General features: G+C 41.1%; 4 protein-coding genes across 4 annotated transcripts; 3 read left to right on the plus strand and 1 right to left on the minus strand.

Annotated features, from left to right (window-relative positions):
• Positions 1 to 6: 6 nt before the first annotated feature.
• On the plus strand, positions 7 to 1,164 carry LOC141338287 (hatching enzyme 1.2-like; the record flags this gene model as incomplete). The annotated part of the gene is made up of 5 exons (XM_073843828.1): positions 7 to 66; positions 149 to 227; positions 335 to 475; positions 563 to 680; positions 774 to 1,164. Coding segments are annotated over 5 exons (789 nt in total), but the record flags the coding sequence as incomplete, so codon positions are not given.
• Positions 1,165 to 9,115: 7,951 nt separating this feature from the next.
• On the minus strand, positions 9,116 to 10,285 carry LOC141338285 (hatching enzyme 1.2-like). The gene is made up of 5 exons (XM_073843827.1): positions 10,217 to 10,285; positions 10,062 to 10,140; positions 9,800 to 9,940; positions 9,600 to 9,717; positions 9,116 to 9,506 (listed from the first exon to the last, which is right to left on the minus strand). The coding sequence occupies exons 1-5, from the start codon at positions 10,283 to 10,285 to the stop codon at positions 9,116 to 9,118; spliced, it is 798 nt and encodes a 265-aa protein (XP_073699928.1).
• A 1,644-nt stretch (positions 10,286 to 11,929) lies between these two features.
• Positions 11,930 to 13,089, plus strand: LOC141339125 (hatching enzyme 1.2-like). Its single transcript, XM_073844759.1, has 5 exons — positions 11,930 to 11,998; positions 12,081 to 12,156; positions 12,264 to 12,404; positions 12,489 to 12,606; positions 12,699 to 13,089. The coding sequence occupies exons 1-5, from the start codon at positions 11,930 to 11,932 to the stop codon at positions 13,087 to 13,089; spliced, it is 795 nt and encodes a 264-aa protein (XP_073700860.1).
• A 655-nt stretch (positions 13,090 to 13,744) lies between these two features.
• bzw1a (basic leucine zipper and W2 domains 1a) lies at positions 13,745 to 24,659 on the plus strand. Its single transcript, XM_073844758.1, has 12 exons — positions 13,745 to 13,850; positions 18,883 to 18,955; positions 19,037 to 19,213; positions 20,675 to 20,769; positions 20,910 to 20,975; positions 21,089 to 21,224; positions 21,322 to 21,431; positions 22,993 to 23,163; positions 23,241 to 23,387; positions 23,480 to 23,618; positions 23,757 to 23,879; positions 23,960 to 24,659. Exons 2-12 carry the CDS (start codon positions 18,892 to 18,894, stop codon positions 23,989 to 23,991), a joined length of 1,260 nt encoding a protein of 419 aa, XP_073700859.1. The 5' UTR covers positions 13,745 to 13,850; positions 18,883 to 18,891; the 3' UTR covers positions 23,992 to 24,659.
• The last annotated feature ends 53 nt before the right edge of the window (positions 24,660 to 24,712 follow it).

Here is a 24,712-nt window from a genome sequence, read left to right on the forward strand (position 1 = left end):
GACACAAGAGCCTCCCTCTCCATTCTGCTGCTGCTGTTTGGCTTCTCACAGGCGTCTCCTCCCATGGTAAGATCTGGTCTAGTCTCTGCCTTAAATGATCAACGTTCCTCCAAAGAGTCGTTTTAAACATTTCTGTTTCTGTCACCAGGAGGAAAGGTTTGAAGGAGTGTTTATATCAGAGCCTGAGCCTTTGGACATCACTACAAGGATTCTGGAGTCTAACAATGGTCAGGCACCTTGTAGTTTGCAATGGGTTTCACAAAATAGCGTTAAATGTGATCACGATTCTAAATAAGTCCAGTTATTTCATTAAAATGTTTCCATTTAAATACAGGATCTTCTGAAGTCTTGATTGAAGGAGATCTGGTGTTTCCCAAAACCAGAAATGCTCTCTACTGCTTTAACAACAACTGTTTCTGGAAGAAAAACGCTAACAACATAGTGGAGATCCCTTACATAATGAGCAGTGAATTCTGTGAGTGAATCACCTTCAATCATTGAACATATCTATGATTCATGTAAATCTTATTTTAAACCTGTGGCCTTTTTTTTTTGTTCGCAGCCTATTATGACAAATCAGTGATTGCGAACGCCATGTCCACCTTTCACTCCAAAACCTGCATCCGCTTCGTTCCCAGATCAACTCAGATCGACTACATCAGTATTGAGAACAAAGATGGGTGAGAACAATCATCCAAAACCAGAAACATTTAACTGGCCTTAGTCCAAAACATTGCTTATATTTAACCTCTTTGTTTCTTCTCTTCTCTCAGGTGCTACTCTTCTCTTGGTAGAACTGGTGGCAAACAGGTGGTCTCCCTCAACAGGTTCGGCTGTGTGTATCACGGCATCGTTCAGCATGAGTTCAATCATGCCCTGGGCTTCTACCACGAGCAAACCAGGAGCGATCGTGACAAGTACGTCAAGATCAACTGGGAGAACATCTCTCCTGATATGGCCTACAACTTCCAGAAACAAAACACCAACAACCAAAACACTCCATACGACTACGGCTCCATCATGCACTATGGAAGAACAGCCTTCTCCATCCAGGCCGGTCTGGAAACCATCACTCCCTTTCCTGATGGGACGGTGGAAATCGGACAGAGGCAGGGAATGTCCAACACCGACATCCTGAGAATCAACAAGCTGTATGGATGCTGAAGATGAGGAATAATTAAATATGTGTCATGTGTCTGTAGATGAATAGTGATGATGGTCTTTGCTTTCTGGTGTTTAAGTTCTGAAATGTGTGATTGTGCTGAGAAAAATAAAGTTACACACAACCTATGTTTATATTGTTTGCATTTTAATATCTCATCATAAATAATAAAAGCTAGAGTTTTAAACCATAAACACACTTTTGCTGGAAAAAGGTGCAAAAATAACAATTCTGAATTCTTTCCTTTTAACATTAAAATATATTGCATTAACGTCAGACGTGTTAACCAGTGAGGTTTTTGAGCAGGTTCTTCTTCTCCTTATATGCTGTTACTGTAAGCGCACTATTGCTGCATTTATATAAACAAAACGTCTCAGGTTACGTATGTAACCCTGGTTCCCTGAGGGAACGAGACACTGCGTCCTGAGACACTTTGGGGAACGCCATTGGCGGGCCGCACTCTGAGTCATGTCCAACGTCCAATGAGAAACGGGAGTGACGTCACAGGCGCGGTGACGTCATCGACCAGGAAGTATATAAGCACGTGCGTTTGAAGCTGGCGTCGGCTTATAGGAATGAAGCGAGCGCAGCAGGGATGCGGGAATTATGGTCCGAGACGCAGTGTCTCGTTCCCTCAGGGAACCAGGGTTACATACGTAACCTGAGACGTTCCCTTCCGGGAACTCTACACTGCGTCCTGAGACACTTTGGGGAACGAGGTATCAACGCCCCCATAATTTCCAAGGCCCTGCCCAGTTTTTGTCTGCTAGGCCAAGGGTGGAAAAGTTTTGTCTTGGTACACTTCAGCCTGGGAAACTTGCCAGGACATGAGTGATAATACATCTCTGTCTGTGGAGCCCACCAGACAAGAGGGAGAGAATGTACCTCGGCCCTCGGGCACACGAGGTTAGCATAATCCAGTGTCTGGTAATACTTACCTGATGAGACACTATGGAAACTCCGCCTGGTGATCTTGCCAGGACGCGAGTGATAATGCATCTCTGTCTGTGATCAACCACCAGACAAGAGGGATAAATGAGCCTCGGCCCTCAGGCACACGAGGAGAAATGGTAGTCCTTTGTCTGCGCTACGGCCAGAACAAGAGGGACACAAGAAGTGCCTGGTGAACGTGCCAGGACACTGGAATACATCTCTGTCTGTGATCCACCACCAGACAAGAGGGATAAATGAGCCTCGGCCCTCAGGCACACGAGGCTAGGGTTCTCAACCGCTGCCTGTCACAAGACCAGTGCAGGGGGAGAAAGGCTCCTCGGCCCTTGGGCACACGAGGAGAAATGGTAGTCCTTTGTCTGCGCTACGGCCAGAACAAGAGGGACACAAGAAGTGCCTGGTGAACGTGCCAGGACACTGGAATACATCTCTGTCTGTGATCCACCACCAGACAAGAGGGAAAAATGAGCCTCGGCCCTCAGGCACACGAGGCTAGGGTTCTCAACCGCTGCCTGTCACAAGACCAGTGCAGGGGGAGAAAGGCTCCTCGGCCCTTGGGCACACGAGGAGAAGTGGTAGTCCTTTGTCTGCGCTACGGCCAGAACAAGAGGGACACAAGAAGTGCCTGGTGAACGTGCCAGGACACTGGAATACATCTCTGTCTGTGATCAACCACCAGACAAGAGGGATAAATGAGCCTCGGCCCTCAGGCACACGAGGCTAGGGTTCTCAACCGCTGCCTGTCACAAGACCAGTGCAGGGGGAGAAAGGCTCCTCGGCCCTCGGGCACACGAGGAGAAGTGGTAGACCTTTGTCTGCGCTACGGCCAGAACAAGAGGGACACAAGAAGTGCCTGGTGGACCGCCAGGACACTAGAAAACATCTCTGTCTGTGATCAACCACCAGACAAGAGGAACACAGGCCTCGGCCCTCGGGCACGCGAGGCAGGATATCACACCTCTCGCCTGGAGGACTGCCAGGTCGAGAGGGTAGAAATCCTTTTCCTCCATAGAGGAAAGCGCCTAAGCACCTCTAGGCCTAGCAATGCTAGGGCTGAAGGACGACTGAGCCAGGAGTGACTCTGAGGTCTAGTTCGTAGAATCTGACGAACGTTAGAGGTGAGGACCAACCCGCCGCACTGCAGATGTCCTGGATCGGGACACCTGCCATCAGAGCTTTAGAGGCTGCAATGCCTCTAGTTGAGTGAGCCTTGACTCCCATCGGGGATGGGAGACCAGAGGACTCGTAGGCAGTAGAGATGGCATCAATGATCCACTTACTGATAGTAGGCTTGGAAGCCGGGCACCCCCTCTTAGGGGGGCCGTAACAGACCAAAAGTTGCTCTGATTTACGCCACAGGGCAGCTCTGTGGACACATTAAATTATACTTCCTCTGGTCGTGCTCCACGAATGGAGGAGGGTAAAACGCTTGGAGCGTTATTGGCTGTGGTGTCGCTGATGGGACCTTGGGTACGTACCCAGCTCGTGGGTAAAGGAATGCTTTGGCCAACCCTGGGGCAAAGTCAATGTAAGAAGGGGCCACTGAAAGGGCCTGCAGGTCCCCGACTCTCTTGAGAGACGTTAGCGCCAGCAGCAATGCTGTCTTTAGGGTAAGCATCCGATCGGAGGCCTCCTCCAGAGGCTCGAAGGGAGGCTTACACAGCGCCTCCAACACCACAGCTAAGTCCCATGTAGGGACTTTCGGTCTTGCACGAGGCCTCAGCCTGAGTGCACCGCGGAGGAAACGTGAGACCAGGGGGTTCTTGCCCACTGAAAGGCCGCCATGAAGGGCGTGGTAAGCCGATATAGCCGCCACGTACACCTTCAAGGTGGAGTGAGCTAACCCAGCGGACAAACGAGTTTGCAGGAACTCCAGCACTGTACCAACCGGGCAGTGGACTGGGTCTAAGCGGCGTTCATGACACCATGACGCAAACAGGTTCCACTTTAGGCCATAAAGTTTCCTCGTAGAGGGAGCTCTGGATTGAAGGATGGTCTCAACAACCTCGGTTGAGAGACCAGCTTCTATGAGTTGTGCCCCCTCAGGGGCCACACCCATAACTTCCACTTCTCTGGGTGGGGGTGGCATATTGCGCCCCCAGCCTGAGAAAGAAGGTCGCTCCTGACAGGAATCTCCCATGGAGAGCCGTCGAGGAGGGCGATTATATCCGAGAACCATACTCGGGCCGGCCAGTACGGGGCTACTAGCAGCAGCCGTACTCCGTACCGGCGCACTCTTTCCAGAACTCCCGGGAGCAGAGCGATCGGGGGAAAAGCGTACAGACGAAGCCTCGGCCACGTCTGTACCATGGCATCCAGTCCGAGAGGAGCTGGAGGAACTAGAGAGTACCAAAGGGGACATTGCGATGTCTCCTGAGTCGCAAAGAGGTCCACCTGGGCTTGACCAAAGACTCTCCATATCTGCTTCACCACCTGAGGGTGAAGCATCCATTCCCCGGGCCTCAGCCCCTGCCTCGACAGGACGTCTGCTCCCACATTGAGACGTCCAGGAATGTGAACTGCTCTCAATGAGAGAAGCTTCCCTTGTGACCACAGGATGATCTGGCACGCCAGCTTGTATAAGGGGCGTGAACGCAGACCTCCCTGGTGGTTTATATAGTAGACCACCGCCGTGTTGTCTGTGCGGACCAGCACGTGACGGTTTCTCAGGTCTGGAAGGAAATGCTTCAGAGCCAGGAACACTGCCAACATTTCTAGGCAATTTATGTGCCAAGAGTGATGCCGGTCGTTCCATAGGCCTTGGGCGGAGCGGCCACTCATAACCGCTCCCCACCCGGTGAGGGATGCATCTGTCGCTAGCGTGACGCGGCGGCAAGGAGCTCCCAGCGCTGGACCTTGTAATAGGAACCAGGGCTTTTTCCACATGACTAAGGCACGTAGGCAGCGCCGCGTGACCTTGATCTTGCGGAATGGGTTCCCCCTCGGGGAAAACCCTTTGGTTTTGAGCCACCACTGCAGTGGTCTCATGTGCAGCAGTCCAAGAGGTATCACGTTGGATGCAGCTGCCATAAGACCTAACAGTACTTGGAACTGTTTGACAGTGAGTAGCAGGCCTAGCTTGACCGCATTTGCTGCAGTAAGGATCGACTCGATCCGAGCAGGTGACAATCGTGCCTGCATCGTGGTCGAATCCCAGATTACACCTAGAGAAGTGGTTCTCTGTAATGGAGACAGCACACTTTTCTTGGCGTTGAGTCTCAACCCCAGCTTTTTCATGTGAGCAAGAACAACATCTCGATGTTGAGCCGCTAACTGTTCTGAACTGGCTAGGATGAGCCAGTCGTCTATGTAGTTGAGTATGCGGATGCCCTGGAGTCGCAGTGGAGCCAGAGCAGCATCCACACACTTCGTGAAAGTTCGGGGAGAGAGCGCTAGGCCGAACGGAAGAACTCTGTATTGGTAAGCTTTGCCCCTGAAAGCGAACCTGAGGAACTTCCGGTGTTGAGGAAGGATGGAGACGTGAAAGTATGCGTCTTTCAGATCTATCGTGACAAACCAGTCCTCGGACCTGATTTGAGACACGACCTGTCTGACAGTCAACATTTTGAACTTCAGTTTTCTTACTGAGAGGTTTAGCTGTCTGAGATCTAAAATGGGCCACAGGCCCCCATCCTTCTTGGGAACAATGAAGTACCGGCTGTAGAACCCGGATTCTCTGTGTTGAGGAGGGACCACCTCGATGGCCTCCTTCCTCAGGAGAGTATTCACTTCCTGTTCCAATACCAGAGCCTGCTCGGGGCCTACCAGAGTAGGAAATACCCCGCTGAAAGGCGGCGGCTTGGCGCCGAATTGAATGCAATAACCTTTCTCTACAGTACGCAGGACCCACATAGAAATATTTGGCAGTAGTTTCCACGCTGCCAGAAATTCTACTAAGGGAACCAGCCTCTCGAGACTGGTCTCTGGATTTATTAGAGGAGCTAACTTGGTGACCTGTAGCAGCGAACTGGCAGGATGCACCTGAAGTGAGCGCTCTAGAGACCCCCGTGGGGGTGGCGAACTCTCTGGTTCCGCTACGATTCCGGGCGGAAGGACCAGAGAATGATGTTCGCGGGAGACTGCCGCGCCCTGTAACACCGGCAGGGTTAGCTGACGAATCTCCTGAGGGCCCCGAAGAGAGGTGGTCACCGTACTCCTCAGAGGCGGTGAAGCACCTAAGTCTTCGAGAGGGGCTGCCCTCATTGGCCCTGGGCCACGACCATCAGGGCCGTTTAGCCGCGGTCCTCTTAGACTGTAGGACGACCCTCAGGTCCGGCCTAGTCTTAGAGGACCCCGGCTTGGAGTGTTGCTGAGCCCGCCCTCTAGGCTTAGCCGGAGGGGTGCGGGTAGCAACACTCCTTTTCTGTGCACCCCGGTGCGAGGAGCTAGCTTGCGGCTGGGGCTGCTCCCGTCCAGCAGCCCCAGAGGAGTAAGTGCGGCGAGGAAGAAACCGCTGGAACGCCGCTGCCTGCCTGCGGGCCTCCTGGTGTCTGCTGACAACAGTGTCCACAGAGTCACCAAAGAGGCCAAAGGGCTGCAGGGGGGCGTCCAGGAGCGTGACCCTGTCCTTCTCCTTCATGTCGGACAGGGTCAACCAGAGATGCCTCGGAGCGCCAGGTCTGCGGTCCTGCGCATCTCTGTGACGCTCACTTCCTCACCGTCACTAAACTCCTTCAGCAGGTCGGCCTGGTATGCCTGGAGCACAGACATGGTGTGTAGGCAACCACCAGCCTGACCTGCTGCCGCATATGCCTTACCCATCAGACCAGACGTGATCTTTAGTGGCCTGGTGGGTAAGGACGGAGCCTTCAAGGACGATGCCAGGCCGGGAGACAGATAGCTCGCTAGTGTCTGCTCGACCTGGGGCATCGCCCTGTAACCATATTCCTCCATCCCCCCCACATTACCGTAGTAATCAGAGGTGGGGGAGAAGAGACGCGAGGAATACGGTTTTTCCCACGATCTCCTGATCTCTTTGTGGAGATCGGGGAAAAAAGGAAGGCTCCGTTTGGGAGGTGCTGGCTTTGCCCGCAGGAAGCGCTCATCGAGCCTGCTTCCCTGCGGTTCATGGTCTTGTGCTGGTGGCCAACTGATGTTAAGCTTGGCCACCGCGCTAGTCAGCACCTCCACTAGCTCCTCGTATTGGGGTGAATGGGGGGGCGGTTGTGGGGTGTCAACGCTCTCAACATCAACCTCCTCGGAGGAAGACAGAAGGAGCGCTGACTCCTCCTCTTGGAGGGAAGGAACCGCAGTGCGGGCTTCCTCATCCAAGAGGAGGTCATACGATCCGCTGGGTGAGGAGAGAGATAGGGGATCACCCGTCTCAACTCCCTCCAGCAGATCTACCTGCGAACCCCATGAGTGCAGCTGCCGCTCCGCCTCAGCGGAAGCGGGGCCAGACCCACGGGGAACGCTAGTGAAAGCCCCCTCCTCAAAGAGGGCTTTCCGGGAACGGAGCAACCGCAGCGGCATTCGCTCGCACTGCGGGCAGCCAACCCCCTCAAGGGCTGACCTAGCATGCTCCGCTCCCAAGCAGACTACACATAGATCGTGTGTATCCCCACCAACAATGAAACGTTGGCAGGGAGGGACACACTTTCTATGTGGCTGCTCAACCGCTCTTTTTGCTTTAAAAGATCGTTTTCCCCCTTTTGGCATACTGCTCAAATAAAAGTGGTGCAATTTGGCACGAAAAAACAGCAGTAAAACCAGACAGACAAAGACACAGAGCGCTCTCGCTGAATGACAAAAGCTGACGCCAGCTTCAAACGCACGTGCTTATATACTTCCTGGTCGATGACGTCACCGCGCCTGTGACGTCACTCCCGTTTCTCATTGGACGTTGGACATGACTCAGAGTGCGGCCCGCCAATGGCGTTCCCCAAAGTGTCTCAGGACGCAGTGTAGAGTTCCCGGAAGGGAACAATAGTTTTCTTGTGAGTGCCAAATTTCAAATTAAACATGACAAGATTTTTTGATCAATACAACATCAATTACAGTGTGTTTATCACATAAACAATCAAATTAATTCTGAAAACTTGGAAAAACACACAAATCACAAATTAATTACTTTGATGTGCTGTTTGGAGCGTGATGGTCACAATCATCATCCATTGTTGTCTTTCAAGATGAAAACATCATGTTTTGAAGAGACATGAGAGTGAGAAATAATGAGATTTTTATTTTGGTGTCAACTATTCATTTTATATAACTATTTGGATATTTTTAAGAGCCCTATTTGTATACATTTCTTGTTCTGTATTTTTGCAACACATATACAGATGATTACAGCAGAATATAAGGCTTCTATACAAAAGTTAATTTTCTTTAATTTTCATTATCCATCATAAACATAAACTAAAAGAAATACATTTTTCAGTGAAAGAAAATAAAACTTTTACCGGCTTTTGTTTCAGTTTGTTGATTTGAAAGTGTCAGCTGCAGTAATACATAATTTAAAGCATGTTTTTCTTCATTCTGTAGCATTATTTACAACTCTCTCATAGCACCTTTAGGTCAGAGAAACAACGTTATTGTTGATTGATGATGGGTTCCATCTAAATTGGTGTTGTATTGACTAAAAAATCTTTAATGTTCAATTTTAATATGGTGGTCAGGAGAAAACTTTTGTTCTTGTTTTGTTCATATAAATGCAACAAAGTTGGAGCACTTTACAGCAAATAAGGAGAATAATAATCTGCGCACAAACATTGGTTCTCAAATTTTTAGTTAATGCAGTATATTTTATTGCTAAAAGCAAAGAATTCAGAATTGCCATTTTTTCGCCCCATTTTAGCAAAAGTGGGTTTATGGTTTCAAACTGTAGCTTATTGTTTATAATGACATATTAAACTGCAAACAATAAAAACTTAAGTTAAACTTAATTTGAGTAACTTTATTTTTTCCCCACACAATCACACAATTCAGAACTTAAACACCAGAAAGCAAAGACCGTCATCACGATTGTCAGACACATGATACATATTTAATTTTTCCTCATCTTCAGCATCCATACAGCTTGTTGATTCTCAGGATGTCAGTGTTGGACATTCCCTGCCTCTGTCCGATTTCCACCGTCCCATCAGGAAAGGGAGTGATGGTTTCCAGTCCGGCCTGGATGGAGAAGGCTGTTCTTCCATAGTGCATGATGGAGCCGTAGTCGTATGGAGTGTTTTGGTTGTTGGTGTTTTGTTTCTGGAAGTTGTAGGCCATATCAGGAGAGATGTTCTCCCAGTTGATCTTGACGTACTTGTCGCGATCGCTCCTGGTTTGCTCGTGGTAGAAGCCCAGGGCATGATTGAACTCATGCTGAACGATGCCGTGATACACACAGCCGAACCTATTGAGGGAGACCACCTGTTTGCCACCAGTTCTACCAAGAGAAGAGTAGCACCTGAGAGGAGAGAAGAAACAAAGAGGTTAAATATATGCAATGTTTTGGACTAAGGCCGGTTAAACATTTCTGATATTGTATGATTGTTCTCACCCATCTTTGTTCTCAATACTGATGTAGTCAATCTGAGATGATCTGGCCACAAAGCGGATGCAGGTTTTGGAGTGAAAGGTGGACATGGCGTTCGCAATCACTGATCTGTCATTATAGGCTGCGAACAAAAGGGCTACAGGTTTAAAATGACATCTTCATGAATCAAAGATATGTTCAATGATTGAAGGAGATTCACTCACAGAATTCACTGCTCATTATGTAAGGGATCTCCACTATGTTGTTAGCGTTTTTCTTCCAGAAACAGTTGTTGTTAAAGCAGTAGAGTGCATTTCTGGTTTTGGGAAACACCAGATCTCCTTCAATCAAGACTTCAGAAGATCCTTTATTTAAAGAGAAAGGTAATAATGAAATAATAAAACATGTTCATACATCTTGACCACATTGTACTACTATTTTGTGAAATGCATTGGTGACTGTACAGAAATCTCCAAGGTGCCTGACCATTGTTAGACTCCAAAATCCTTGTAGTGATGTCCAGAGGCTCAGGCTCTGATATAAACACCCCTTCAAACTTTTCATCCTGGTGACAGAAATGTTTAAAACGATTCATAGAAGGAACATTGATCATTTACGGCAGATACTCCACCAGATCTTACCATGAGAGGAGACGCCTGTGAGACGCCAAACAGAAGCAGCAGAATGGAGAGGGAGGCTCTTGTGTCCATGTTGTCTCAGTGTGTAGAGATGTTCAGATGCTCCTGTGCTGAGCTTTGGTGTCTTTGTGCTGTCAGACCTGGACTTTATATTCACCTGAGTAGGTGGGTCTACTGGGGGATTATGGGTAGGGTTTTAATGTCCAGAGACTAATGTGTGTAACTAAAGGGAGGAAACTCTGACCTCGGCTGTTAGACCAAATGCCTGCAGAAATAGACAACTAACTTCTTGTTATTTATTGGTTTTACATGCTGCAGTTTTTTTTTTTTTTTTTAGTGCCCCAAAACAGCAGCATACAAGGAGGGTCCGCAGAACTCAAATTAAGTTGTGTCAAAGCAACTTTACAGTATTAAAATAAGACAATGAAGTGTCAATAATAATACAAAAGTTCCATATTGCATCAAAGTCAAATTGGAGAGGACTCATCTGGTTCCCATGGCCTTGTGCCGGTGGCTGTTTAGACGGATCTGGTGGCTATGGTGACCTGGGAATAAGAAACAAACAGACTAATATTAATGTAGATGCAAAAGTTCCATGTTGCCACAAAATCAGATTGGAGAGGACTCATCTGGTTTTCGCGGTCTTGCGTCGATGGTCGTCTAGGTGATGAGGTCTTCACTGATGATCTGTCTCTGGGGCTCATCTTGTTGACACAGATTCTGCTGACTTTCAGGACTGTAGAGGTTATCTCTGGGTGCTGATGGGTACGGACTAAATCCTTGGGACTGCAGTGACTGTCTGATCTGGATACAGGTGGCTACGGTGACCTCGGAATAAGAAGGAAAGATACTAATATTAGCGTAGATGCCATTCTTCTTCTGATGCAATTAGTACATCAGGTGTTATGGGAAGTGTTCCCGGTTCCGGTTGACCTAATTAATGCAGCCTAACAATCCTTTAACGGATTTGGATTATAGAAATGTATTAAGTGTAGGCCAGGTTAAAGAGATGGGTCTTTAATCTAGATTTAAACTGACAGAGTGTGTCTGCCTCCCGAACAGTGTTAGGTAGATTGTTCCAGAGTTTGGGCGCTATATATGAAAAAGATCTGCCGCCCGCAGTTGATTTTGATATTCTAGGTATTATCAAATTGCCGGAGCAGAGCAGCATTGTGATTATACTATACTACTATATTATTACATATTTCCTCACAATATTTCAACATTATACAATAGTTGTGTCTAAATTTTATTTATTATCTAGAATCAGAAATTTTAACCTAAACTAATTTATTTTATCTGCTGATTAGCTATCCTAAAAAAATAGATACTAAAATAGCTAAAAAAATAGCTATTGCTATTTTTTTAGACATGTGCCCACCATTAGTAAACTGTAGGTAAATTACCAACAAATCCTTTACCTGTACAGCACTGTTTTGAGCACTTAGTAAAGTCCAAGTGCTACAGCATGTCCATTTCATTGGATTAGTTGAACAAACTAGGATATTTTACTTATTCTGTTTTGTTTTGGATCACAAGGTGAGGTCTGAGTTTCCTCCCTAATGGTACACATTTTAGACTCTTGATGTTAAGACCCTACCCATAATCCCACAGTAGACCCACCTACTCAGGTGAATATAAAGTCCAGGTCTGACAGCACAAAGACACCAAAGCTCAGCACAGGAGCATCTGAACATCTCTACACACTGAGACAACATGGACACAAAAGCCTCCCTCTCCATTCTGCTGCTGCTGTTTGGCATCTCACAGGCGTCTCCTCTCATGGTAAGATCTGATCTATTCTCTGCCTTAGATCAATCTTCCTCATACAAGTGATTTTAAACACTTCTGTTTCTGCCACCAGGAGGAAAGGTTTGAAGGAGTGTTTATATCAGAGCCTGAACCTCTGGACATCACTACAAGGATTCTGGAGTCTAACAATGGTCAGGCACCTTGTAGATTTTAATAGGTTTCACAAAATATTGTTAAATGTGATCACGATTCTAAATAAGTCCAGTTATTTCATCAAAATGCTACCATTTAAATACAGGATCTTCTGAAGTCTTGATTGAAGGAGATCTGGTGTTTCCCAAAACCAGAAATGCTCTCTACTGCTTGAACAACAACTGTTTCTGGAAGAAAAACGCTAACAACATAGTGGAGATCCCTTACATAGTGAGCAGTGAATTCTGTGAGTGAATCTCCTTCAATCATTGAACATATCTATGATTCATGTAGATCTTATTTTAAACCTGTGGCCTTTTTTTGTTTGCAGCCTATTATGACAGATCAGTGATTGCGAACGCCATGTCCACCTTTCACTCCAAAACCTGCATCCGCTTCGTACCCAGATCAACTCAGATTGACTACATCAGTATTGAGAACAAAGACGGGTGAGAACAAGTGTACAGTATTAACCAGAAATATTTAACTGGCCTTAGTTCAAAACTTATATTTAACCTCTTTGTTTCTTCTCTCCTCTCAGGTGCTACTCTTCTCTTGGTAGAACTGGTGGCAAACAGGTGGTCTCCCTCAATAGGTTCGGCTGTGTGTATCACGGCATCGTTCAGCATGAGTTCAATCATGCCCTGGGCTTCTACCACGAGCAAACCAGGAGCGATCGCGACAAGTATGTCAAGATCAACTGGGAGAACATCTCTCCTGATATGGCCTACAACTTCCAGAAACAAAACACCAACAACCAAAACACTCCATACGACTATGGCTCCATCATGCACTATGGAAGAACAGCCTTCTCCATCCAGGCCGGGCTGGAAACCATCACTCCCTTTCCTGATGGGACAGTGGAAATTGGACAGAGGCAGGGAATGTCCAACACCGACATCCTGAGAATCAACAAGCTGTATGGATGCTGAAGATGAGGAATAATAATATCCCAGTCTTTGCTTTAAAATGTGTAATTGTGTTTGGACAAATAAAGTTAAAGTGCAAAACAACTTAATATTATATTATTTGTTGTTTTTAGTAATGAGCTGGTTCGTATTACATCATGTAGTTGTTTGTTTTGCAATTATACATGGCTAGTTACCAAATTAACTTGGGCTACTGAGTAAAATATGAAATATGAGTGAAAGTGCCAGTGTGAAATCATTCCTGCATTATTTCAAAGTATAAAAAGTCACATCTTTAGCATAACGCTAAGAATTACAAAAATATGCAAATCAGATGTTTGCGTGTTGACCCCATTAAACGTATTGCTTTTTATGGTCTGCGCTTGGCCATAAAGAAATAACACCCCTCATTACAATGGTATGACCAGCATCGGGCTTCCGAATCATTGTCAGTACAGAGGGGTGATCTTTTTATTAAACTTCGAGGTAAGCCGCAACACTAGCAAATTGTTGACTTTTCGAATAGTTTGTGTTTATCTATTTAAAAAAAAATAATCACAACAATAGTTTGAGTGTATAATTTGCGTGATTCGATCAACATACCACCTCTCCAACCCGTACACACCCCTATAATGGACCGATCCATTGTTTTTTTCAGCTCATCTTCCGCGCAGGCGCAGCAGCCTTTTGCCATCTGGGAGGGTTTTGTGTGTCGGGTTCGGACCTGCCATTGTCTTGCTTTGTTCTTGGGTTCAAAAAGCCGTTTTTTATCTGCATTCATTTCGGTAAGTCCTCCATATATTTCATATACGTTTAATAAGCGTATACAGCTTCATTTTGAGTTGTTGTGACTTCGTGTTTTGTAAGGATGGCCGTTTTTGCGCTCACTTTTGTGATCAGCTGTTTAATTTAAATCATGATGGCGGAGCTGACGACATGATGGCAATTAAATAAAAACAATAAAATGCTCGTTCCTTTCTGTTTATTTATCTGAGCATGTTAATTATTAACATTGCTCTCGTTTGACTTTGAAACATTATAAAATAGAGATTCATTTATGGTGTTTATACAATAGTTCGACCAGTTAGGCCTCGTTTTTAGCCGGTTAGCTTAGCACACGACCGGCGCGTGAGTTGCAGTTCAGACCTGTAAAATGAAACTTAAATTCAGTTAAATATTAATACACCAGGCCCGTAGCCAGCCTAGCAGAAGGGGGGGTTCTTTTTTTTCAAAAAAGTGGACCTTTTTCAGTTCCCGCCCATTTTGTATTTAATTAGGTTCAAATCGCCTACTTCATTTTGGTGACTTCTCATGCACGTTTGTGCTGGATTAGCATGTCTGTTGGTATTTTAATAAGCATGATTTTTGATGCACCAAACATATTTACTACAATGAGGTCAAACCTACCAAGATCATGTACTACCTTATTCAGTAAATATACACAAATACCTAAAGCAATTAATAAAGAGCCACAACTGACATTGTTAATGCAATAAATGCACAGATCCTTTATACTGACACACTTCTAATTGAGTTTGTAGGATTTAAATAAAAAACTTGGCTTGAGCCAAAACATCAGGGGGTAATGGTGTTGGTTGAAGGCCCACAGCATGGTCATGTAAGATTTCGAGAGACAATTGTGGGTGAATGTGCATCCCTCTAGGGGGGTCCGGGGGCATGCCCCCCTGGAGAAAATTTTATACATTTTAAAGGTAAATCCATTAATTTGGTGCATTTTGAGAGTTCAAAAATAAGAGCTACAACTACGTTCACTGTGCAAATTGAACAAAAAAAAATAAAAAAGTTGATGACAATCTAAAAAGGGTCCAGAACTGCCTCTAGTCAGAAAGTACCGTGTTCTTCCTTGACCCATGCTACACCCCTGCACTGAGTTTTCTGGGCCCCTTTCAACCTCTGGGCCTAATGCAGTGTCCTCCTTTTCAAAACACAAATATCAAGAAAGGAATTTTGTTTAACTATATAGGCCTACATGGTATCTGCAGGATTTTTTAAATCAAAATTAAGGCTTTTTGTTTCCTTTTTTAAGACCTGCAGAAATAGAATTAATATTGAATGAGCGGGATAAAGCAATGTCTAGTAAAATATTAAACCTCTATCATGATTTACAGCTCAGATAATGTTCATAAAAAACAATAACATCTGTAAAAATTGTAACAAAGCTCATTTTTTATGGTGAAATGTAATTATTCTGACTGTCTGAGTTATTAAAATGAACCCTTGCTAGTAGCATATATGATAACCAGTAAAAACACACACATAGGCCTATAGCACCTTAACACCATGGTATAAAAATTAACTAGCCCACATATTTTCTATGTATTTGTATAAAGAACAGTGGTCTAAATAAATTTAGTATAAATGCACAAATGCTATAGATACTATACTTATATTACATTACTTCTTTACAGCAATACATGTCTACATTAATATAATATTCCGCATTTCTACCGCAATACCATGGTGCAGTTAGTGTAAAATAAAAAGGCTACATGGTAAATGATTCTGACTGCATCGTCGCGCACAGTGTTTCTCCTATTTGTCAGCGCTGTTTTGCCTGTTTAAGTCGCAAAGTCATTTGTGTTCTTTTATTAAATTCAAGCGCTTCATTGTGGATCTTACAGCGCTGTTTAGTGCTCGCTAGTAAACGCGTCTGCTTTAGTGAATTTGCGCTCCGCTGCTGTGATCTGAGCGGATACAGTATAAACGGTCCGTGTGGCAGTAAGGGCTGGCTCAAACTGCGGCATCGGCATCTCGCAGCGGCACGCATTATACTTAATGTCACTCGTTGTAATTGCATTTAGTAACAATTCATTTAGAGAGCTCTATAATTAAATTCCTGCTAGTAACAATTCCAAACAAAGAGCTCTTTAAATTATATTTTACTATTTACAATTACAATTAAAGAGCTCTCTAATTAAATTCTTACTAGTAACAATTCCAATTACAGTGCTCTCTAATTTAATTCTTACTAGTAACAATTCCCATTAGGGAGTTCTACAAATGTATTTTTACTAGTCATATGTCTCCATTGACTTCCATTTATTTTTAATTACAGAGCTTAACAACATAATTTCTACTATTAAGAATTTCAGTTAAAGAGCTCTACAATTGAATTCCTACTAGTAACAATTACAATTAGAGAGCTCTTTAAATCAATGTTTACTAGTAATAATTCCAATAGCTCTTTAATTCAGTTTTTACTAGTAAGAATTCCTATTAGAGAGCTCTCGAATTCAATTGTCACTAGTAAGAACTTAATTAGACAGCTCTTTAATTCAATTACAGAGCTCTGCAATTAAACATATCTTTAATGTGTTTTTTACTGGTAAAAATTGAATTGTAGAGCTGTGTAACTGCATTTTTATTAGTAATAATTAAATTAGAGAGCTCTCAAATTGGAATTGTAACTAGTAAAAACTGAATTAGAGAGCTCTGCAATTGGAATTATTACTAGTAAAAATTGATTTAGAGAGCTCTGCAATTGGAATTATTACTAGTAAAAATTGATTTAGAGAGCTCTCTAATTGGAATTGTTACTAGTAATAATTAAATTGTAGAGCTCTGTAATTAAAAATGAATGGAAGACAATGGAGACATATGAATGGTAGAAATTAATTTGTAGAGCTCCCTAACTGGAATTGTTACTACTACGAATTGAATTAGAGAGCTCTGTAATTGGAATTGTTAGTAATACAGTTTTTTTACAATCGTTTTTTTGCACTAATAACAGAACTGTAATATCATTTTTCAAAACTCTAGATACAAAACTCAAAACAGTCATTATTTGTAACACAGGCTGTTCAGTGTTCAAAACTTTGCATATTGCATTCATATCTTTAAAGAAGCCTTGCATTAGCAGAAGCATTGTTTCAAAAAACGAATTTATAATGAAATATCGTAGGAACATTACTTTAGATCACCCATACACGAGTTACCCATAGTTTCAATGTGTTTTTGCAAGTACAATCATTAAATATAGCTGTACAAAATATGTGATACAGGTTTCATTTTTTATTTTTATTTTTACTGTAGACTGAGAACAGTACAGACACAGTGGTATCATTGAAATACTGTAATGTGGAATTTACTGATAAAATAAATCTCAGCATGACCAGCTAAAACCAGGCTGGCAAAAACAGCCAAACAGCCTAGGCTGGTTTTAGATGTTTTTTTTCAGCAGGGTTAGTTTGTGTACCAACATTCTTGATACATTCTTTTTTACCAGGGTAGCCATTAACTCATTAAAAGCCCAAAAGCGATAACATAAAAATGACATCTTGCACTCAGTAATGTTAAATATGAAAATGTGTTCTGTAAAAGAGGTACATAGGGCCATAGAAACAATATCTGATAAAGAATGAAATATGACATCCATAGATACACAGTAAAAAAAAAAAAAAAAAGGTACTGCAGAGGTTCAATTTTGTTCCTGGTCAACAAAACATATAAAGGTACCTTTAAAGGTACACAATGGGTCCTTATTGTACAATTATGTACCCAAAAAATTGTACCCTTGGTAACACCCCAGTGACAGCTACTTGTACCCTAAAAGGTATAGTTTTGTTCCTTTTTTTTCTGGGAGTGTAGTCCATCTGGGTCATATTCTGTGGTAACTGGTGTCAAATGATCTTTCCTGAAACATGCACTATTTTCCATAAAAGCTATGCTTCAAGGGTAATGCAACAGTTACTTATCATTTTAAGCAGATGTATCAACTGATAGTTTAATCTCTGTAATGCAATTAATGCACACTCATCTCAAGATGTAATTTCAAAATTCAAAACGGCTTGACATTGTATGTAATACAAATCATATATTTTATTAAGGAATGTGATCTTCTAACTTCGTTGGCACTGAAACATAACTGTGATATTGACACATACTTATTGCTGGAGATAGCCTATAGCCACACAGCCACAGCCAGCCAGCCACACACACAGCGCCACGCACACAGCGCCACGCACACGCACGTTCTGATCCAGCATCAGTATAAACACATTATATGATAAATACTTAAGAAATGACAGTCCTGTGGTATATTATGTTATTTTGTTGAAATGTATATATTTTTTTTAATAAGAAGAAAGTACGCCTGCTGGACATGCCGGCGTGAGATGCCGCTGCTAGATGCCGCTGTGAGATGCCGATGCCGCTGTAGCGGCACCTGCCGGAGAAATACAGCGGCATCTCGACATGCCGCCGGAAGTGCCGCTGCGAGATGCCGATGCCGCAGTTTGAGCCAGCCCTCTCTCCCGTGTGGCATGCTTTATATGACTATCGCATTTAATCCATAATGCGATTCTTGTCTTTCCTTGCCCAAATTTATGACATCTTTAATAATTAAAGCTTTTACACTAATTCAATGTCGTTATTTAAAAGAACACTTGTTTATATAAAAAAAATGTATTTAAATTATGGACCTTTGGCAATATGGGGTGGTTCGTTCGAACCACCCGAACCCCCCCTGGCTACGGGCCTGTACACAGCAATATATCTATATTAAAGCATGAATTGAATTTTGTATGAAAAATGTTAAATTGTGTATAGTTTGCTTACAACGCAACGTGGCTTATGATTACAAGTTGGATTAATTATCACAGGTTTAACTGGATCTGTAGTAATTAAGCCAGTTTATCAAAGGTTTCTGAAGTTTAAAAAAAAATGCGTTTATTTTGGTTTTGTTTTGTTGAGAGATGTCTTGCCACATCTACATGCCGTTTCTTTGTGCTCTTCAGTGAAATGATTCAGAACACAAATATGTTCACTTATGTTTTCATGGATTTTGTCTTTTCGTAGGTGTCTTTTATGAATAATCAAAAGCAGCAAAAGCCAACGCTTACCGGCCAGCGTTTTAAAACTCGGAAAAGAGGTAAGTAGACTGAGGAATGTTTAATAACAGTGTTTTGAATCTGTGGCTTCCATTTTGCAGCTTTCTCTGGTTTCCTCACAGATGAAAAGGAGAGATTTGACCCTACTCAGTTTCAAGAAAGTATTGTTCAAGGCTTGAACCAAACTGGCACAGATTTGGAAGCGGTTGCAAAGTTCCTCGATGCCTCTGGCGCCAAGCTCGACTACCGCCGGTATGCTGAGACACTCTTCGACATCCTGGTGGCTGGAGGAATGCTGGGTAAGCAAGTGTCCATGGCTCTGTCAATGGGCTGGTATTAATTAATTTTTTACTCTCTTATTTATTTTTATATTAGTAACATGTACACTTTTTACTAAGTATTTATATCTTTTTTTTTTTTTGTTTGTTTAAATTGTTTATATGTGAAAATATTTATCTACAATTTATTTACTTTTACTAATTTTTCTGTAATATTTGACTAGTTCCCATCTAAATTTATTTTTACTTACGTAAAGTTTGGATACCATTTTACATTTTATTTTGTACATCTAAAATTAAAATGTATTAATGATTACTAAATATTAGTTCCTATATCATATATAAATAAAATGTGTGTATGTACATAATTTATAGATTAATGTACTTTTACTAAATTTAATGTATTTTCTACTAATCAGTACGTTTATTCACTTTTAGTAAATGTTTTTTTTTTTTATACATGAAATGTACATCTAAAATTTATGATATATTGTTACAGGATTTATACTAATGTCATTTATATTTACAAATAAAATGTATCCACAATTTAAACATGTATTCATTTATATTTACTAAATATTTACTAATATATTTATGTAATGTACATCTAAAAATTTTTAACTAAATATTGTCTAATGATATGTTACAGGATTTATACTAATGTTATGTTTACAAATAAAATGTATCTACAATTTATAGAGTTATTTACTTTCACAGATTTTTTTAGAAATTATATTTTTATTAAATATTTTCTACTAAGTACAATTTATGCACTTTAATTTACTATTGCTGTTTAATATTTGTATATGAAATGTTTAGATAAAGTATTTTCTACTGATATTTATATAAAAACAGTTGTTGCAAAATATTTGTACCAGTTTCATTTATGTAAATAAAATGTGTGTGTGTATATATATATATATATATATATATATATATATATATATATATATATATATATATATATATATATACACAATTTATAGATCAACTTTTACAAAAATTTTGTAGAATATATATTTTACTAAATATATTCTACTATCGGTACTATTTATACATTCTTCTTAGTTTTCTTTTACTAAAACATTTTACAAATTCATTTCTATATGAAGTGTTTTTTTTTTTTTTTTTTACTAAATATTTTCTAATTTATTTAAAATAGTTTAAATATTTGCATCAATATCACATATATAAATGAAATGTATCTACAATTTATAGATTTACTTGTATTGGCACAATTTATACTTTTTATTAAATTTTTTTTTTTTTACTAATTTACAGTAATCAACATTTGAAGTGGATCAAAAAAGTATGGTTTCGTTTTTGAAAGGTTCTGATCCACTTGAAATGTTGACTGCTATATTTATATATTTTATTTACTAGCAGTATTGGTGTAAAAAAAAAAATATATATATATATATATATATATATATCTTAAAATATGTAACACATTTGTTAATTTTTTTTTTTTTTTTTTTTCAGCCCCAGGAGGCACCCTATCTGATGACATGACCCGTACTGAGTACTGCCTCTTCACGGCAAGTGAAGACCTGGAGACCATGCAGGCTTACGCTCAGGTATTTACAATTACATGCTACCTGACCGGCAAATATTCTTGTTTTGGAGTTTGTTCCGAATTAATATCACCGTGACGGGTGTAATGTGTATTTACTGGCTTCCTCTTTACATGCTTTAACATGTTCGCCTCGTATCGTAGGTTTTTAACAAGCTGATCAGGCGTTACAAGTACCTGGAGAAAGGGTTTGAAGAGGAGATTAAGAAGGTAAGCAAACTTGTTGCACTAAGGATTACACCATATTTGTTAGTCAAACAAAGTTGGTGTCGTTGTGCATCAGGAAAGTCCCATGGTATCCTCACTACTCTTTTCTTTCACAGCTGCTGCTGTTTTTAAAAGGGTTCACCGAGTCAGAGAGGAATAAATTGGCCATGCTTACCGGAATCCTGCTGGCCAATGGCAATATATCAGCCTCCATCCTGAGCAGCCTCTTTAATGAGAACTTGGTCAAGGAAGGTAATGACTGACTTTAGAATTTGTTTAATGGCACTAGACTAGCAAGGCTTTCGAGTGAAGAATTTGTCAACTAACTGTCATCTGGGTTTTATTGCAGGTGTGTCTGCCTCTTTCGCTGTGAAGCTGTTCAAATCTTGGATCAACGAAAAAGACATCAACTCAGTTGCTGCTAGCTTGCGTAAAGTTGGCATGGACAACAGGCTGATGGTAAATATCGTACTGCAGCCTCAACTTGGGATGCAAGTTCTAAAAACAGTCCAAAAATAGTTTAGTTGGAGTTGAGGCTGGACGATATGGCCAAAGTTCATATCACAATATATATCTTTTTTGACTGCCAAGAATGCCCACAACAGATGTCTGTACTAGCGAACTTCTGAAAAATTAGTTTGCCAAGTCTATGAAACCACTTTCTATGAAACTATATAATATTTAAAAAAAAAAAAAGTTCTTATATTGAATTATTGTCCAGCCCAAGTTTGATTAATATTATTTTTTACACAATGTTTATATAATATGATAAAGGTTTAATAGTAGGTTTAAAAGTTTAATACTTTTGGCTATATGAAAAAGCTATAAAATCAGGTAAAAAAAATTCATACATGATCTTTGAATGATTTGGTAAATAGTCTAAAAACAATTTATAACATTAGGTGTTTAATAAACGTGAATAAAAATACTTTTTCAACCAATGTTTTAGGAAAATAAAAATTACATGTTAAAATAAAACAGGAAAAAATTTAACTTGTGAAAAATAGAAATGCTGTCTTGGAAAGTAACACATGAAGTAGAAATTTAAGTTAAAGTACTAAAATTACTTTTAACTAAACCTGAAATAAAAAGAAAAGGCCAAATGAAAATTCACAACTGGCAAAAGCACATTTTAACTTTTAATTTTTTACTAAAATTAATATCTGAAGTGTTTTACAATTTTATTTGCAAGCTCAAAAGATGGTAAACTTTTCTCATGCCACATTAATCAAGACATTTTTTTTTTTTTTTTTAATTATTATTAGTGCTTTTAATATTCGCATGTTAACGCAGGCAATTATTTATTTTTTGTTTCTATTTTTAACAGCATTAAAAATATTTAGTCAGATCTGTGTCTTATTTAGCAGCGGCGGCTCTTAAAGTAATAGCAGCCAAATAAGCTATTAACCAAACTGTTGTGATGTCTGGTAATCAAAGAAAATAAAGAAACAAATAGCTTTTTGTAGCTTCAAGGATTGTTCTATATTTGGTGTTTGATAACTTTTGTATATTTCCTACTAGTAGTAGTATTTTTTTTAAATCTAATGTTAAAATTGATAGCCATTTAACATTATAGTGTAATTGAGACCTATAGTTAATGCTTAATATTAAGGGTAAAAAGAACCTTTCTAGAGACCTCAGTAATATTGGTAACAGTGGTACTCTCCTTGAGTTATAAAAAAATATTTAACAAATATTAAAAACACTGTCTTTGCTTGTATATTAATTTGAATGTAAAAATATTACAATATAAAAGCACATTTAACTTTTAAAGTTAGGTGGGATTAATCGTGATTATTTGTGGGATTAATTGATTATTTGTGACTAAGCGTGATTAATCGTGTGAGTAACCACATGATTCATGTTTAATCGTGTGATGGTTTGTGGTTAATTGTGTGATGACGCATGGTTAACCATGATTAATGGTGTGATTTAATCGATTAATGTCAGAAAATGTGCACAACCAGTTTTTATTTTTCTGGCTGATGTTCATGTAACATGTTCCTCTTTTACTCAACAGGAGCTGTTCCCTGCCAACAAGCGTAGCTGCGAACACTTCTCAAAATATTTCACCGATGCTGGGCTGAAGGAGCTCTCGGACTTCGCTCGCAACCAGCAGTCCATCGGAGCACGCAAAGAGCTTCAGAAAGAACTGCAAGAGCAGATGTCCCGTGGCGAGACCCTCAAAGACGTGAGTTTCTGCACAAGTTGGCCACAGCAATTGCATTCGGTTATCGTTTTGCTTAAATTGTCTTGCTCGTTCCCCAGATCATTGCCTACGTTCGGGAAGAGATGAAGAAAACGAGCATCTCCGAGCAGACAATGATCGGCATCGTGTGGACCAGTGTCATGAGCTCCGTCGAGTGGAATAAAAAGGAGGAGCTCGTCACAGAGCAAGCCATCAAACACTTGAAGGTATCTATGACGTGCCTAGAAGTATAATGATCTGCAATATGTCCTTTTATCGAATTACTGACCGTAATATGGTCTGCTAACTTTGTTTGTAGCAATACAGCCCACTGCTGAAGGCCTTCACCTCCCAGGGCCTGTCTGAGCTCACCCTCCTGCTGAAGATCCAGGAGTACTGCTACGACAATATCCACTTCATGAAGGCCTTCCAGAAGATCGTGGTGCTTCTTTACAAAGGTAGCTGATCTTAAGCCCATGGCTTGGCACGCTGCAGGATTTTTTTGTATGAAAATGTTACTTAACCTCTGTACAGCATTGCACAGACCATGTCTGGTTGAAGTGTTTTGAAAATGGATTTTTGTTTTTGGCTTGTAGCTGATGTTTTGAGCGAGGAGGTTATTTTGAAGTGGTACACAGAAGCCCACATGGCCAAAGGAAAGAGCGTCTTCCTCGAGCAGATGAAGAAGTTTGTAGAATGGCTGAAGAACGCTGAAGAGGGTAAGAAGGTTTTTCTTCTCTCTGAAATGGTTAATTAAAATGGTTCTTGTAATGATATTAATTTGATTTGTTTCTTGTAGAGTCAGAGTCTGAGGAAGAGGAGGGAGACTAAAACCATGTCAGCAGAATGTTTTGTTACAGAAGTGCTTGTCTAATTTTATTTTATTTCTTTTGGCCTTTTTCTTCCCCTTTTTCTTTTTTTTGGATTCTACCTCCTGTTTTTTCAAACCATAACATTTAGATGTCATTTAAGGGCTTTATAACAAATGGTTAATTTTAACAGATTTTTCTAATATTAAGGTTTACACTTAAAATAGCACAAAGTTGTGGTCAACCTTTGTAATTATTTACTCACTCAAGGAACTTTTAAGTGTATGACGCAGTTTGGACATCTTCAATTATTGTTCAAATGATTCCTTTATGAATTGACATTCCATTGAATTAGATCAGGCTGCCTTGTTTGCTTTTAAGACACCCTTTTCTATATGGTATTGATGCCTTCATGCCCTGTCATGATCAGTGTCCACAAAGGGAAAAAGACCCTGTCTCATCGTGATGTTATTGCCAAAGGGTTAAGTCCTTCTCCCATAACATCCATCAGCGTTCTGTTCCCTGCCTATGAATCTGTACAGCACTGAAAACAATTTGCTGATCACCCTGTAAAGACCCTTAAATGACTCCCAACCTCTTCTATGATGTATCTCCATCTTATTTGTCACCAATTTCTTTAATCTGAAGAACTAATTGACTTTTTTTAAGAAATAAAGACCTAGAAGTATATGCATTGTTTCATGCGTTTGTCCACCATTTTAAATTTGCATGAAGTGTGTCCT

Source organism: Garra rufa, chromosome 7, assembly GCF_049309525.1.
Source record: "Garra rufa chromosome 7, GarRuf1.0, whole genome shotgun sequence".
NCBI lineage: Eukaryota > Metazoa > Chordata > Actinopteri > Cypriniformes > Cyprinidae > Garra > Garra rufa.

Coding starts and splice junctions, on each gene's coding strand:
- LOC141338285 (XM_073843827.1), bottom strand. CDS start 10,285: ATGGACACAAGAGCCTCCCTCTCCATTCTGCTGCTTCTGTTTGGCGTC. Junction 9,718..9,799: donor CATAATGAGCAGTGAATTCT/GTGAGTGAATCT, acceptor TTTTGTTCGCAG/CCTATAATGACAGATCAGTG. Junction 9,507..9,599: donor AGTATTGAGAACAAAGATGG/GTGAGAACAATC, acceptor CTCTCCTCTCAG/GTGCTACTCTTCTCTTGGTA.
- LOC141339125 (XM_073844759.1), top strand. CDS start 11,930: ATGGACACAAAAGCCTCCCTCTCCATTCTGCTGCTGCTGTTTGGCATC. Junction 12,157..12,263: donor GATTCTGGAGTCTAACAATG/GTCAGGCACCTT, acceptor ATTTAAATACAG/GATCTTCTGAAGTCTTGATT. Junction 12,405..12,488: donor CATAGTGAGCAGTGAATTCT/GTGAGTGAATCT, acceptor TTTTGTTTGCAG/CCTATTATGACAGATCAGTG.
- bzw1a (XM_073844758.1), top strand. CDS start 18,892: ATGAATAATCAAAAGCAGCAAAAGCCAACGCTTACCGGCCAGCGTTTT. Junction 18,956..19,036: donor TTTTAAAACTCGGAAAAGAG/GTAAGTAGACTG, acceptor GTTTCCTCACAG/ATGAAAAGGAGAGATTTGAC. Junction 23,880..23,959: donor GCTGAAGAACGCTGAAGAGG/GTAAGAAGGTTT, acceptor TGTTTCTTGTAG/AGTCAGAGTCTGAGGAAGAG.